The 15,177-nt window shown below is 56.4% G+C and overlaps 1 protein-coding gene across 4 annotated transcripts in view; it reads left to right on the plus strand.

Moving 5' to 3' along the window:
• Positions 1-15,177, plus strand: part of LOC144488534 (uncharacterized) — a 48,779-nt gene that overhangs the window by 3,683 nt on the left and 29,919 nt on the right. For all 4 annotated transcript variants that reach the window (XM_078206589.1, XM_078206588.1, XM_078206592.1 and 1 more), the window contains exons 2-3: positions 12,211-12,392; positions 13,127-13,216. In XM_078206589.1, coding sequence (XP_078062715.1) covers positions 12,280-12,392; positions 13,127-13,216 — 203 coding nt within the window. In that variant the 5' untranslated portion in view covers positions 12,211-12,279. The remainder of the gene's footprint in view (positions 1-12,210; positions 12,393-13,126; positions 13,217-15,177) is intronic.

The raw sequence follows: 15,177 nt of genomic DNA on the forward strand, positions 1-15,177 counted from the left end.
ACTAAGGGACAATTTAGCATGGCCAATCCACCTAACCTGCACATCTTTGGACACTAAGGGACAATGTAGCATGGAAAATCCACCTAACCCGTACATCTTTTGGACTGTGGGAGGAAACCGGAGCACCTGGAGGAAACCCACGCAGACATGGGGAGAATGTGCAGACTCCGCACAGACAGTGACCCGAGCCGGGAAACGAACCCAGGTCCATGGCGCTGTGAGGCAGCAGCGCTAACCACTGTGCTACCGTGTACCTGCTTCAGAATCCTGTTTTTTGGCATCCCATGTAATCTTTCTAAATCCGAACATTCCCCACGGCAAGGCTCTTGGCCCTGACAATATTCCGGCAATAGTACTGAACATAGAACATAGAACATAGAACATTACAGCGCAGTACAGGCCCTTCGGCCCTCGATGTTGCGCCGACCAGTGAAACCAATCTAAAGCCCCTCTAACCTACACTATTCCAATATCATCCATATGTTTATCCAATAACCATTTAAATGCTCTTAATGTTGACGAGTCCATTACTGCTGCAGGCAGGGCATTCCACGCCCTTACTACTCTCTGAGTAAAGAACCTACCTCTAACATCTGTCCTATATCTCTCACCCCTCAATTTAAAGCTATGTCCCCTCGTGCTAGCCATCACCATCCGAGGAAAAAGGCTCTCACTATCCACCCTATCTAATCCTCTGATCATCTTGTATGCCTCTATTAAGTCACCTCTTAACTTTCTTCTCTCTAACGAAAACAACCTCAAGCCCCTCAGCCTTTCCTCATACGATTTTCCCACCATACCAGGCAACATCCTGGTAAATCTCCTCTGCACCCTTTCCAACACTTCCATATCTTTCCTATAATGCGGCGACCAGAACTGTACGCAATACTCCAAATGCAGCCGCACCAGAGTTTTGTACAGTTGCAGCATGACCTCCTGGCTCCGAAACTCAATCCCTCTACCAATAAAAGCTAACACACCGTACGCCTTCTTAACAACCCTATCAACCTGGGTGCCAACTTTCAGGGATCTATGCACATGGACACCCAGATCCCTCTGTTCATCCACACTGCCTGTGCTCCAGAACTTGCCGCTCCCCTAGCCAAGCTGTTCCAGTACAGCTACAACACTGACATCTATCCGGAAAATTGCCCAGTTATGTCCTGTGCACCAGAAACAGGACAAATCCAACCCGGCCAATTACCGCCCCATCAGTCTACTCTCGATCATCAGTAAAGTGATGGAAGGGGTCATCAACAGCGTTGCCTAGCAGCACTGACTCAGCAATGACCCTCCTCACGGACACCCACTGTGGGTTTCACCAGGGTCACTCAGCTCCTGACCTCGTCACAGCGTTGGTTCAAACATGGACAAAACAGCTGATTCCAGAGGTCAGGTGAGCGACAGCCCTTGACATCAAGGCCGCATTCGGCCGAGCGTGGCATCAAGGAGCCCGAGCAAAACTGGAATCAATGGGTATCAGTGGGCAAACTCTCTGCTGGTTGGAGACATACAAAGAACACAGAACAGGACAGCACAGGAACAGGCCCTTCGGCCCCTCCAAGCCTGTGCTGATCATGATGCCTAAACTAAAACCGTACGCACTTACAGAGCCCGTATCCTTCCATTCCCATCCTATTCATGTATCCGTCTAGTTGCCCCTTAAATGCCGCTATCGTACCCGCTCCCACCCCCTCCCCGGGCAGCGCGTTCCAGACATTCACCACCCTCTGTGTAAAAAAACTTACCTCACACATCTCCTCTAAACTTTTCCCCACGCACCTTAAACCTGTGTCCCCGAGTACTTGACTTTTCCACCCTAGGAATGAGCATCTGACTATCCACTCTGTCCGTGCCCCTCATAATCTTGTAAACCTCTATCAGGTCACCCCCTCAACCTCCGTCGCTCCAGTGAGAACAAACCGAGTTTCTCCAACCTCTCCTCGTAGCTAATACCCTCCAGACCAGGCAACATCCTGGTAAATCTTTTCTGTACCCTCTCCAAACCCCCACATCCTTCTCGTAGTGTGATGACCAGAATTGAACACAATATTCCAAGTGAGGCCGAACTAAGGTTCTATAAAGCTGCAACATGACTTGCCAATGTTTAAACTCAGTGCCCCGGCCGATGAAGACAAGCGTGCCGTATGCCTTCTTGACTACCTTCTCCACCTGCATTGCCACTTTCAGTGATCAGTGGACGTGTTCGCCCAGATCCCTCTGCCTGTCAGTACTCCTAAGGGTTCAACCATTTACTGTATAATTCCGACATGCATTGGACCTTCCAAAATGCATTACCTCTCACTTGTCCGGATTAAACTCCATCTGCCATCTCTCCGCCCAAGTCTCTAACCGGTCTATATCTTGCTGTATCCACTGACAATCCTCGTCACTATCCGCAACTCTACCAATTTTTGTGTCGTCTGCGAACTTACTAATCAGACCAGCTACATTTTTCACCAAATCATTTATATATACAACGAACAACAGAGACCCCAGAACTGATCCCAGTGGAACACCGCTGGTCACAGCCCTCCATTCGGAAAATCACCCCTCGACTACCGCCCTCTGATTTCGATGGCCAGGCCAGTTCTGTATCCAACTAGCATACCTGGCAAAAAAGGAAGATGTGAGTTTGTCAAGCAGGAACCAGGTCAGATATAACAGGCAAAGAGGAAGATTACAACTGGCAAACAGAGAGTACCAGTAGAGCCTGGCATGAAAGAGATGGCAAAACTCTTTGACCAGCATGTAAATAGGAAGCGGTTTGTACAGGGTGGAGCGGGTGCTATTAGAGACAAAGAGATACTCAAGATACAGGGCAAGGCCGGAGGTTTGTACGTTTGTACCAGTTCTTTGTGTTTTTTAAGAGAGTGGAATCTGATAAAATAGTGACAGCGGCGGAAATTATGGAGGCGATGGGGTGAAGATTGGAATGCAGGAGGCACCGGAACGGCTGGCCTCTGCTTTGGGTGCTGTTATGTATTTAAGTGGTTGCATGATTGCTTTAAGAGGCGGTCACATGATTTAACGGTGATGTAATTAGTGCGTTGCACAGGCTGCTGTCTCGTCCTGTCGAGATTGGTTTGTCCTCCGTACGGGCCACAGTTCCTTCAATAAGGCCAATCCACCTAACCTGCACATCTTTGGACACTAAGGGGCAATTTAGCATGGCCAATCCACCTAACCTGCACATCTTTGGACACTAAGGGGCAATTTAGCATGGCCAATCCACCTAACCTGCACATCTTTGGACACTAAGGGGCAATTTAGCATGGCCAATCCACCTAATCCCCAGATCTTTGGACACTAAGGGACATTTAGCATGGCCAATCCACCTAACCTGCACATCTTTGGACACTAAGGGGCAATTTAGCATGGCCAATCCACCTAACCTGCACATCTTTGGACACTAAGGGGCAACTTAGCATGGCCAATCCACCTAATCCCCAGACCTTTGGACACTAAGGGACATTTAGCATGGCCAATCCACCTAACCTGCACATCTTTGGACACTAAGGGACAATTTAGCATGGCCAATCCACCTAATCCCCAGATCTTTGGACACTAAGGGACATTTAGCATGGCCAATCCACCTAACCTGCACATCTTTGGACACTAAGGGACAATTTAGCATGGCCAATCCACCTAACCTGCGCATCTTTGGACACCAAGGGGCAATTTAGCATGGCCAATCCCCCTAACCTACACATTTTTGGACACTAAGGGGCAATTTAGCATGCCCAATCCACCTAACCTGCGCATCTTTGGACACCAAGGGGCAATTTAGCATGGCCAATCCACCTAATCCCCAGATCTTTGGACACTAAGGGACATTTAGCATGGCCAATCCACCTAACCTGCACATCTTTGGACACTAAGGGACAATTTAGCATGGCCAATCCACCTAATCCCCAGATCTTTGGACACTAAGGGACATTTAGCATGGCCAATCCACCTAACCTGCACATCTTTGGACACTAAGGGACAATTTAGCATGGCCAATCCACCTAACCTGCGCATCTTTGGACACCAAGGGGCAATTTAGCATGGCCAATCCCCCTAACCTACACATTTTTGGACACTAAGGGGCAATTTAGCATGGCCAATCCACCTAACCTGCGCATCTTTGGACACCAAGGGGCAATTTAGCATGGCCAATCCACCTAACCTACACATCTTTGGACACTAAGGGGCAATTTAGCATGGCCAATCCACCGAACCCGCACATCTTTGAACACCGAGGGGCAATTTAGCATGGCCAATCCACCGAACCCGCACATCTTTGAACACTGATGGGCAATTTAGCATGGCCTGCTGTTTGGAAAGAGGCAATATTGACTTAAAGGCACAATTCTGAAGAGCGTTCAGTAACAGAGGGAGGCGGAAGTAGAAATTGAGAGAGGGAGAGACAGCGAAAGAGAGACGAATCTTGGGCTTTATAGATCGAAGAACTGACCGCGATAACAGGGATGTTGCCTGAGTCTTTTTACAAACACGCAGAGTTTATGTGAATCTTTTTAAAGCTACAGAGATATCTGAATCTTTATAAAGCCTGTGGTTAGGCCCCTAGTGGAGAACGGGCCCCAGATCTGTTCACAACCCTTTCGAGATGAGGTGTGGGATCTGGAGAGGGTGCGGAGGAGATTTACCAGCGTGGTTCCAGGGGGCGGGAGTGGGGGGGAATTTTATTGAGGAGGGTTGGGAAGGAGAAACCGGAGAGGGGAGGGATGTTCGCCTGGGAGTGAAGGGAGAATGAGGGTTGGGGAGATATGATTGAGGGCTGAGGGGGAGTTAGATTGAGGGATGAGGGGGATTAGATTGAGGTGTGAGGGGGAGTTAGATTGAGGGGTGAGGGGGGTTAGATTGAGGGGTGAGGGGGGTTAGATTGAGGGGTGAGGGACATTAGATTGAGGGATGAGGGGGATTAGATTGAGGGATGAGGGGGATTAGATTGAGGGGTGAGGGGGGTTAGATTGAGGGGTGAGGGACATTAGATTGAGGGATGAGGGGGATTAGATTGAGGGATGAGGGGGATTAGATTGAGGGATGAGGGGGATTAGATTGAGGGATGAGGGGGATTAGATTGAGGGATGAGGGGGATTAGATTGAGGGATGAGGGGGATTAGATTGAGGGATGAGGGGGATTAGATTGAGGGATGAGTGGGGTTTGATTTGGTTTATTATTGTCACATGTATTGGGATACAATGAAAAGTATTGTTTCTTGCGTGCTGTACAGACAAAGCATACCGTTCATAGAGAAGGAAAGGAGAGGGTGCAGAATGTAGTGTTACAGTCACAGCTAGGGTGTAGAGAAAGATCAGCTTAGTGCGAGGTAGGTCCATTCAAAAGTCTGACGGCAGCAGGGAAGAAGCTGTTCTTGAGTCGGTCGGTACGTGACCTCAAACTTTTGTATCTTTTTCCCGACGGAAGAAGGTGGAAGAGAGAATGTCCGGGGTGCGTGGGGTCCTTGATTATGCTGGATGCTTTTCCCGAGGCAGCGGGAAGTGTAGACAGAGTCAATGGATGGGAGGCTGGTTTGCGTGATGGATTGGGCTACATTCACGACCCTTTGTAGTTCCTTGCGGTCTTGGGCAGAGCAGGAGCCCACACCAAGCTGTGATACAACCAGAAAGAATGCTTTCTATGGGGCATCTGTAAAAGTTGGTGAGAGTCGTAGATGACATGCCAAATTTCCTTAGTCTTCTGAGAAAGTAGAGGCGTTGGTGGGGCTTTCTTAACTATAGTGTCAGCGTGGGGGGGACCAGGACAGGTTGTTGGTGATCTGGACACCTAAAAACTTGAAGCTTTCGACCCTTTCTACTTTGTCCCTGTTGATGTAGACAGGGACATGTTCTCCTTTACGCTTCCTGAAGTCGATGACAATCTCCTTCGTTTTGTTGACATTGAGGGAGAGATTATTGTTGCCGCACCAGTTCACCAGATTCTCTACCTCATTCCTGTTCTCCGTCTCGTCATTGTGGGGTGCGGGGGGATTAGATTGTGGGGTGGGGTGTATTCTTTGAAGTGGACAGAATGGGGACACGTTTCATCGAATTCTAGAATCATAGAATCCCCACAGTGCAGAAGGAGGCCATTCGGCCCATCGAGGCTGCACCGACTACAATCCCACCCAGGCCCTATCCCCGTAACCCCACACATTTACCCCGCTAATCCCCCTGACACGATCAGATCGTCACAGGAAAAGTTGTTCCCATTGGCTGATGGTGATAGTAGGGGGGTGGGTGGGGGGCGGGGGGGGAGGGGGGGTGGGGACCGGAGGGGAGTGGGGGAGGGGGGTGGAGCTGGGGGCGGGAGAGGGTCGGGGGGGTGGCGGACACAGAATCTAGTTTTGGGTGGGGAGCTGGATTGTGAGTCAGAAGCTTCACTTTTCACCCTGTGCCTGATCTGCGGGGGAGCTAGTATGAACCAGAAGGGCCAGGTGGCCTCCTGGTGGACTTCCCGACTCCCCGATTGGCTCGTCAGACTGGAGGTTCAGGCGGCGCCCCAGGCCTTCCCGGAATTCCCATCCCGTGCCCCCCCCATCCCCAACACGACTCCCGGCGAGAGATTTTAATCACCCTGCAGGGAATGCGAGCCTTCCTGACTAGGCCCGGCTTTTCGGGCCCTCACTAACTGCCCCCTGGAGAGGGTGGTGGGTGGGTGGGGAGGCTGCAGCCCCAGTTACGCCGACGGGGAGAGGGAGGGGGCGTGCGTGAGGCTGCCAGGGTCGAATAGCGCTCTGTGTGTGTGTGTGTGCGTGTTTACCAAGTGAGGCCTGTGGACAACCAATTCCAGATCGCAAAAACATGCTGGGTTTGAATGAACCGGAACCGTTATCAGACGCTATGTATAGTTACGGCTTTAAACTATTGGGGTGTGGGTCCCAGCATGTGACAGTGCTAGCAAAGGGACGCTCACTGTTAACCATCAGTGACAGAGTCAAAAACAGCACAGGAAATAGCACAGCACTCGAGAACCGAGATCACACTGCCAGAGCACTGAGTCGCACTGTGGGAGGGTCAGTGCTGAGGGAGCGCCGCACTGTGGGAGGGTCAGTGCTGAGGGAGCGCCGCACTGTGTGAGGGTCAGTGCTGAGGGAGCGCCGCACTGTGTGAGGGTCAGTGCTGAGGGAGCGCCGCACTGTGTGAGGGTCAGTGCTGAGGGAGCGCCGCACTGTGGGAGTGTCAGTGCTGAGGGAGCGCCGCACTGTGTGAGGGTCAGTGCTGAGGGAGCACCGCACTGTGTGAGGGTCAGTGCTGAGGGAGCGCCGCACTGTGTGAGGGTCAGTGCTGAGGGAGCGCCGCACTGTGTGAGGGTCAGTGCCGAGGGAGTGCCGCACTGTGGGAGAGTCGGTGCTGAGGGAGCGCCGCACTGTGGGAGGGTCAGTGCTGAGGGAGTGCCGCACTGTGGGAGGGTCAGTGCTGAGGGAGCGCCGCACTGTGGGAGGGTCAGTGCTGAGGGAGCGCCGCACTGTGGGAGGGTCAGTGCTGAGGGAGCGCTGCACTGTGAGAGGGTCGGTGCTGAGGGAGCGCTGCACTGTGAGAGGGTCGGTGCTGAGGGAGCGCCGCACTGTGTGAGGGTCAGTGCTGAGGGAGCGCCGCACTGTGGGAGGGTCAGTGCTGAGGGAGCGCCGCACTGTGGGAGGGTCTGTGCTGAGTGAGCGCCGCACTGTGGGAGAGTCAGTGCTGTGGGAGCGCCGCACTGTGGGAGGGTCAGTGCTGTGGGAGCGCCGCGCTGTGGGAGAGTCAGTGCTGAGGGAGCACCGCACTGTGGGAGGGTCAGTGCTGAGGGAGCACCGCACTGTGGGAGGGTCAGTGCTGAGGGAGCACCGCACTGTGGGAGGGTCAGTGCTGAGGGAGCGCCGCACTGTGGAAGTGGTGCACTATCAATTAAGTGCCGACTGGTTAGTACGCAAGAACAAATAGGCTTTTATTCACAAGAGACTTGGAGCATGCCCATGCTGATGATCTGGTCCGGCGACTGAGGTAGGGGAGTTGGGAGCCGTCTCCTTTGTACCTGGACCTGCGGCGGGGAGCGGGGGGGGAGAGGGGGGAGGGGGAGGAGTCTCAGGCAGGGCCGGCAGGGGTGTGTCCAGGCAGTGTCCACAGGCAATAAGCTAACAGTGGTTTACCACATTCACCCCCTGCTTTTAAAAAAGAGTCCGGCGGGGGTGAGGTGGGTGGAACGATATTTACAGAATTACAAATTTACAAATTCAGTCTCTCTGGGGTCTTGATCTGCCGCTGTGACCGCCGTAGTGTCGGTTGTGGTGTCGGTTCCGGTGGCCGCGGTGTTGGTTCAGGCGCCAGGCCGTAGTCACTCGAGTCGTTTGTAGTCTCTTCCGATTGTCGGGTGCGTGGGGGCGGCTCCTGGGGCTCAGGCATGCTGTATACGGGGGTTGGGGGACTGGGGTTGTGGGTTGTGGGTCGTGGTCCCTGAGGCACCAGGTCTCGAATAGAGACCGTGTCCACCCTCCCGTCGGGGTACGCCACATAGGCGTATTGGGGGTTGGTGTGGAGGAGCTGGACCCTTTCGACCAGGGGGTCCGACTTATGGGTCCTCACGTGCTTCCGGAGCAGGACAGGGCCTGGGGACGTCAGCCACGATTGGAGTGAGGTCCCCGAGGAGGACTTCCTGGGGAAAACAAACATCCTTTCGTGAGCGGTAGCATTGGTAGCTGTGCAAAGGAATGATCTAATCGAGTGTCGTGCATCAGGGAGGACTTCTTGCCAGCGGGTGATTTAGGAGTGTGGCGGTGTGGAGGAATTTGTAGAGGTTGGCGTCGTGGTCCTGCTGATCATGGCCGCAGATGGTGACATTATCCAGGTACGGGAAGGTGGCCCGCAGCCCGTTCTGGTCTACCATTCGGTCCATCTCACGCTGGAAAACCGAGACCCCATTGGTGACGCCGAAGGGGACCCTAAGGAAGTGATAGAGGCGGCCATCCGCCTCGAAGGCAGTGCATTGGCGGTCCTCCGGGCGGATAGGGAGCTGGTGGTATGCAGATTTTAAGTCGATGGTGGAGAACACCCGATATTGTGCAATCTGATTAACCATGTCAGATATGCGGGGAAGGGGGTACGCGTCCAGCTGCGTGTAGCGGTTAATGGTCTGACTGTAGTCAATGACCATGTGATGTTTCTCCCCAGTCTTAACTACTACTTGGGCTCTCCAGGGGCTGGTACTGGCCTCAATGATCCCCTCCCCTAGGAGCCGTTGTACTTCGGACCTGATAAAAGCCCTGTCTCCAGCACTGTACCGTCTGCTCTTGGTGGCGATGGGCTTGCAGTCGGGGATGAGATTTTCAAACAGTGAGGGAGGGGCGACTATAAGGGTCGAGAGGCTGCAGGTGGTGCGCGGTGGGCGATCTAAGAACTGGTGATTGCAAACGGAGAGTGGGGGAAAAGGCCCATTATACTCCATGGTGAAGCTCTTAAGGTGACACAGGAAATCTAGCCCCAGGAGTACGGCAGCGCAGAGTTGTGGCAGCACGAGGAGCCTGAAGTTTTTGTACACTGTGCCCCGCACGGTCAGGGTCGCCACGCAGTACCCGAGGACATCCACCGAGTGGGACTTTGAAGCCATGGAGATCATTTGCTTCACTGGCAGTACTGAAAGGGCGGCGCGACTCACTGTGTTAGGGTGAATAAAGCTCTCCATACTCCCACAGTCAAATAAACAGTTTGTAGTGCGACCGTTTACCTCGATGTCCATCATGGACCTGGCGAGTTGGTGAGGCCTGGATTGGTCCAGCGTAATCGAAGCCACCTTTGGATCTTGCGGCGTGGCTGAAGGCATCCAAGATGGCGGCCCGCGTGGCTCACACGTGGCTGATGGCGTCCAAGATGGCGGCCCGCGTGGCTCACACGCGGCTGATGGCATCCAAGATGGCGGCCCGTGCGGCTCACACGCAGCTGAAGGCGTCCAAAATGGCGGGTCGCACGCGGCACTACTGGGCTTGGAGGTCGATTTCGCTCTGCATACCTTCACGTAATGGCCCTTCTTTCCACACCCGGAGCAGATCGCATCCTTCGCCGGGCAGCGTTGTCGGGGGTGCTTCCCCAGGCCGCAGAAGTAGCACTTTGGGCCTCCAGAGACTGCCGCAGCGGTCGGGTCATTGGTGGGACGTGGCGTGGCGTAGGCCTGTGGCCCTCCCGAGTACAGAGGTGGCGGCGACTGCGGCGTTCACGATGCGCCCTCGTGGTCGGGGGTGTAGGCCTCGAGATTACGGAAGGCCACCTCAAACGAGTCGGCAAGCGCAACAGTCTTTTGTAGGTCCAGCCCACCCTGTTCCAGCAGTCGTTGTCGGATATAGTTTGACCTGATACCCGTGACATAGGCATCTCTGATTAAGTCCTCAGTGTTTTGGGCGGCTGTTACGGCCTTGCAGTTGCAGGCCCTGCCAAGTGCTCGCAACGCACGCAGGAATTGATCACCCGATTCTCCTGGCTGTTGTCTGCGAGTAGCCAGAAGATGTCTGGCGGAGATTACATTAGTCTGTTTGTTGTACTGGCCTTTTAAAAGTTCGATCGCATCCTCTGATGATCAGAGTTTCAGCTTCTCTGATCATCGAGAATACTTGATCGCTTACCCGGGCGTGGAGCACGTGGAGCTTGTCGGATTCGGTCTGGACGACGGAGGCGGAGGCGGTGAGGAAAGTTTTGAAACAGCGCAGCCAGTGATCGAAGCTGTTAGAGGCTCCTACAGCTTGAGGATCCAATTCTAATCTTTCGGGTTTTAGTATCTGCTCCATCCCAAACTCTTGTGAATAAAATTGATGCACTATCAATTAAATGACGACTAGTTTGTCTGCAATAACAAATAGGCTTTTATTCACAAGAGACTTGGAGCACACCCATGCCGATGAACTGGTCCGGAGACTGAGCCAGGAGAGTTGGGAGTAGTCACCTTTATACCTGGACCCGGGGGGGGGGGGGGGAGGGGGAGGAGTCTCAGGCAGGGCCGGCAGGGGCATGCCCAGGCATGTCACACACACACATGCAAGAAGCTTAACAGTGGTTTACCACAGGGAGGGTCAGTGCTGAGGGAGCGCCACACTGTGGGAGGGTCAGTGCTGAGGGAGCACCGCACTGTGGGAGGGTCAGTGCTGAGGGAGCACCGCACTGTGGGAGGGTCAGTGCTGAGGGAGCGCCGCACTGTGGGAGGGTCAGTGCTGAGGGAGCGCCGCACTGTGGGAGGGTCAGTGCTGAGGGAGTGCCGCACTGTGGGAGGGTCAGTGCTGAGGGAGCGCCGCACTGTGGGAGGGTCAGTGCTGAGGGAGCGCCGCACTGTGGGAGGGTCAGTGCTGAGGGAGCGCCGCACTGTGGGAGGGTCAGTGCTGAGGGAGCGCCGCACTGTGGGAGGGTCGGTGCTGAGGGAGCGCCGCACTGTGGGAGGGTCGGTGCTGAGGGAGCGCCGCACTGTGGGAGGGTCGGTGCTGAGGGAGCGCCGCACTGTGGGAGGGTCAGTGCTGAGGGAGCGCCGCACTGTGGGAGGGTCAGTGCTGAGGGAGCGCCGCACTGTGGGAGGGTCGGTGCTGAGGGAGCGCCGCACTGTGGGAGGGTCAGTGCTGAGGGAGCGCCGCACTGTGGGAGGGTCAGTGCTGAGGGAGCGCCGCACTGCGGAAGATCCAATGGCAGCTATTGGAGAAGGGGAGTGGGTGGGGCAGCGGGGTGGAGGGGGAGAGGCGGAGGGAGTTGGGGGGGGTGTAAAGTCTCCCCGATGTGCTTCCTCCCGACGATTATCCCTCACCGAAAGTCTTGAATATGAAACCAGATGACCTGGGTCACGTGACGGCGTTATGTGTGGGATCTTGCTGTGCACAAAACAACCACTCCCCTCTCTCCCTCCCCCGCTCCCTCACCCCTCCCTCTCTCTCTCTCTCCCTCTCTCTCCCTCCCTCTCTCTTCCTCCCTCCCTCTCTCCTCCCCCTCTCTTCCCCCTCTCTCTCTCTCTCCCCCTCCCCTCTCTCTCCCTCTCCCTCCCTCCCTCTCCCTCCCCCTCTCTTCCCTCTCTCTCTCTCTCCCCCTCCCCTCCCTCTCTCTCTCTCTACCTCTCTCTCTCTCTCTCCCTCTCTCTCCCTCCCTCCCTCCCTCTCTCTCCCTCCCTCGCTCTCCCTCCCCCTCTCTTCCCCCTCTCTCTCTCTCTCTCTCCCTCTCCTCTCCCTCCCTCTCACTGTCTCGCTGATGTTCTGATCCCCGTTGCAGGGAGGAGCTGTGGTGCTGTGACTGATCGGCTGCAGGAGCTGCGCGCTGATCCTCCCCAGCCGCTTTGCCATGAGTCTGACGGACGATTGCGGATTCCTGCGGGGGCCGGAGGGAATGGCCGCCCTTCCGCTTCCCGAGGACGGGTTGCTTTTGCCCTGCTTCCACGGATTTGCTTCCAGACGGTAAGGGAGCATCAGCCATTCGTCCTCCCCCCCTTCCCCCTCACCTCACCCTCACCCCCCGCACCTCCCCGGGTCACGGGGTTCACCCATCACTGGCTTCAGGGTTTAGCGTCATTGGGGTTCAGGGTTCATGGGGTCAGTGGCAGTTCAGGGTTCATTGGGTCAGGGGTTCAGGGTTCATGGGGTCAGTGGGGGTTCAGGGTTCACGGGGTCAGTGGGGGTTCAGGGTTCACGGGGTCAGTGGGGGTTCAGGGGTCAGGGTTCACGAGGTCAGTGGAGGTTCAGGGTTCATGGGGTCAGTGGGGAGTCAGGGTTCATGGGGTCAGTGGAGGTTCAGGGTTCATGGGGTCAGTGGGGAGTCAGGGTTGACGGGGTCAGTGGGGGTGCAGGGATCACAGTTCATGGGGTCAGTGGGGAGCCAGGATTCAGGGTTCATGGGGTCAGTGAAGTTTCAAGGTTCAGAGATCACAGGGTCAGTGGGGGTTCAGCGTTCATGGGCTCAGTGAGGGGTCAGGGTTCAGAGTTCACGGGGTCAGTGGGGGGGGTTCAGGGTTTACCAGGTCAGTGGGATGTCAGGGTTCACAGAGTCAGTGGGGGTCAGGTTTGTGGGGTCAGTGGGGGGTCAGGGTTCATGGGATCAGTGGGGGTCAGGGTTCACCAGGTCAGTGGGGGGTCAGTGGGGGGTCAGGGTTCACGGGCTCTCTCAGCAGTAAGCTATTCTCTGTCTCTCACAGGGAGGCGGAGGAGTTGCTCCAGGGGAAGCCGCTGGGATCCTTCCTCCTTCGATTGAGTGAAAGTCAGGCAGGAATGGTGCTGTCCTACAGGTAAATCCCTGATCCTGCAGCGCACTCTGACCCTGCGGCGAACTCTGACCCTGCAGCGCACTCTGACCCTGCAGCGCACTCTGACCCTGCAGCGCACTCTGACCCTGCACCGCAATCTGAGCCTGCAGCGCACTCTGACCCTGCAGCGCACTCTGACCCTGCAGTGCACTCTGACCCTGCAGCACACTCTGACCCTGCAGTGCACTCTGACCCTGCAGCACACTCTGACCCTGCAGCGCACTCTGACCCTGCAGTGCACTCTGACCCTGCAGTGCACTCTGACCCTGCAGCACACTCTGACCCTGCAGTGCACTCTGACCCTGCAGCACACTCTGACCCTGCGGCGAACTCTGACCCTGCAGCGCACTCTGACCCTGCAGCGCACTCTGACCCTGCAGCGCACTCTGACCCTGCAGCACTCTGACCCTGTGGCGAACTCTGACCCTGCAGTGCACTCTGACCCTGCAGCGCACTCTGACCCTGCAGCGCACTCTGACCCTGCAGCACTCTGACCCTGTGGCGAACTCTGACCCTGCAGCGCACTCTGACCCTGCAGCACACTCTGACCCTGCAGTGCACTCTGACCCTGCAGCACACTCTGACCCTGCAGCGCACTCTGACCCTGCAGTGCACTCTGACCCTGCAGTGCACTCTGACCCTGCAGCGCACTCTGACCCTGCAGTGCACTCTGACCCTGCAGTGCACTCTGACCCTGCAGTGCACTCTGACCCTGCGGCGCACTCTGACCCTGTGGCGCACTCTGACCCTGCAGTGCACTCTGACCCTGCAGTGCACTCTGACCCTGCAGTGCACTCTGACCCTGCAGCGCACTCTGACCCTGCGGCGCACTCTGGCCCTGCAGTGCACTCTGACCCTGCAGCGCACCCTGACCCTGCGGCGCACTCTGACCCTGCAGCGCACTCTGACCGTGCAGTGCACTCTGACCCTGCAGCGCACTCTGACCCTGCGGCGCACTCTGACCCTGTGGCGCACTCTGACCCTGCAGTGCACTCTGACCCTGCAGTGCACTCTGACCCTGCAGCGCACTCTGACCCTGCAGTGCACTCTGACCCTGCAGCGCACTCTGACCCTGCAGCGCACCCTGACCCTGCAGCGCACTCTGACCCTGCAGCGCACTCTGACCCTGCAGCGCACTCTGACCCTGCAGTGCACTCTGATCCTGCAGCGCACTCTGATCCTGCACCGAACTCTGACCCTGCAGCGCACTCTGACCCTGCAGTGCACTCTGACCCTGCAGTGCACTCTGATCCTGCAGCGCACTCTGATCCTGCACCGAACTCTGACCCTGCAGCGCACTCTGACCCTGCAGTGCACCCTGATCCTGCACCGAACTCTGACCCTGCAGCGCACTCTGACCCTGCAGTGCACCCTGATCCTGCACCGAACTCTGACCCTGCAGCGCACTCTGACCCTGCAGCGCACTCTGACCCTGCAGCGCACTCTGACCCTGCAGCGCACTCTGACCCTGCAGCGCACTCTGACCCTGCAGTGCACCCTGATCCTGCACCGAACTCTGACCCTGCAGCGCACTCTGACCCTGCAGCGCACTCTGACCCTGCAGCGCACTCTGACCCTGCAGCGCACTCTGACCCTGCACCGAACTCTGACCCTGCAGCGCACTCTGACCCTGCAGTGCACCCTGATCCTGCACCGAACTCTGACCCTGCAGCGCACTCTGACCCTGCAGCGCACTCTGACCCTGCAGCGCACTCTGACCCTGCAGCGCACTCTGACCCTGCAGTGCACCCTGATCCTGCAGCGCACCCTGATCCTGCACCGCACTCTGACCCTGCAGCGCACTCTGACCCTGCAGCGCACTCTGACCCTGCAGTGCACCCTGATCCTGCAGCGCACCCTGATCCTGCACCGCACCCTGACCCTGCAGCGCACTCTGACCCTGCAGCGCACTCTGACCCTGCAGTGCACCCTGATCCTGCAGC

The sequence above is a fragment of the Mustelus asterias genome, unplaced genomic scaffold (genome assembly GCF_964213995.1).
Source record: "Mustelus asterias unplaced genomic scaffold, sMusAst1.hap1.1 HAP1_SCAFFOLD_1640, whole genome shotgun sequence".
In the NCBI taxonomy this organism is placed as follows: domain Eukaryota; kingdom Metazoa; phylum Chordata; class Chondrichthyes; order Carcharhiniformes; family Triakidae; genus Mustelus; species Mustelus asterias.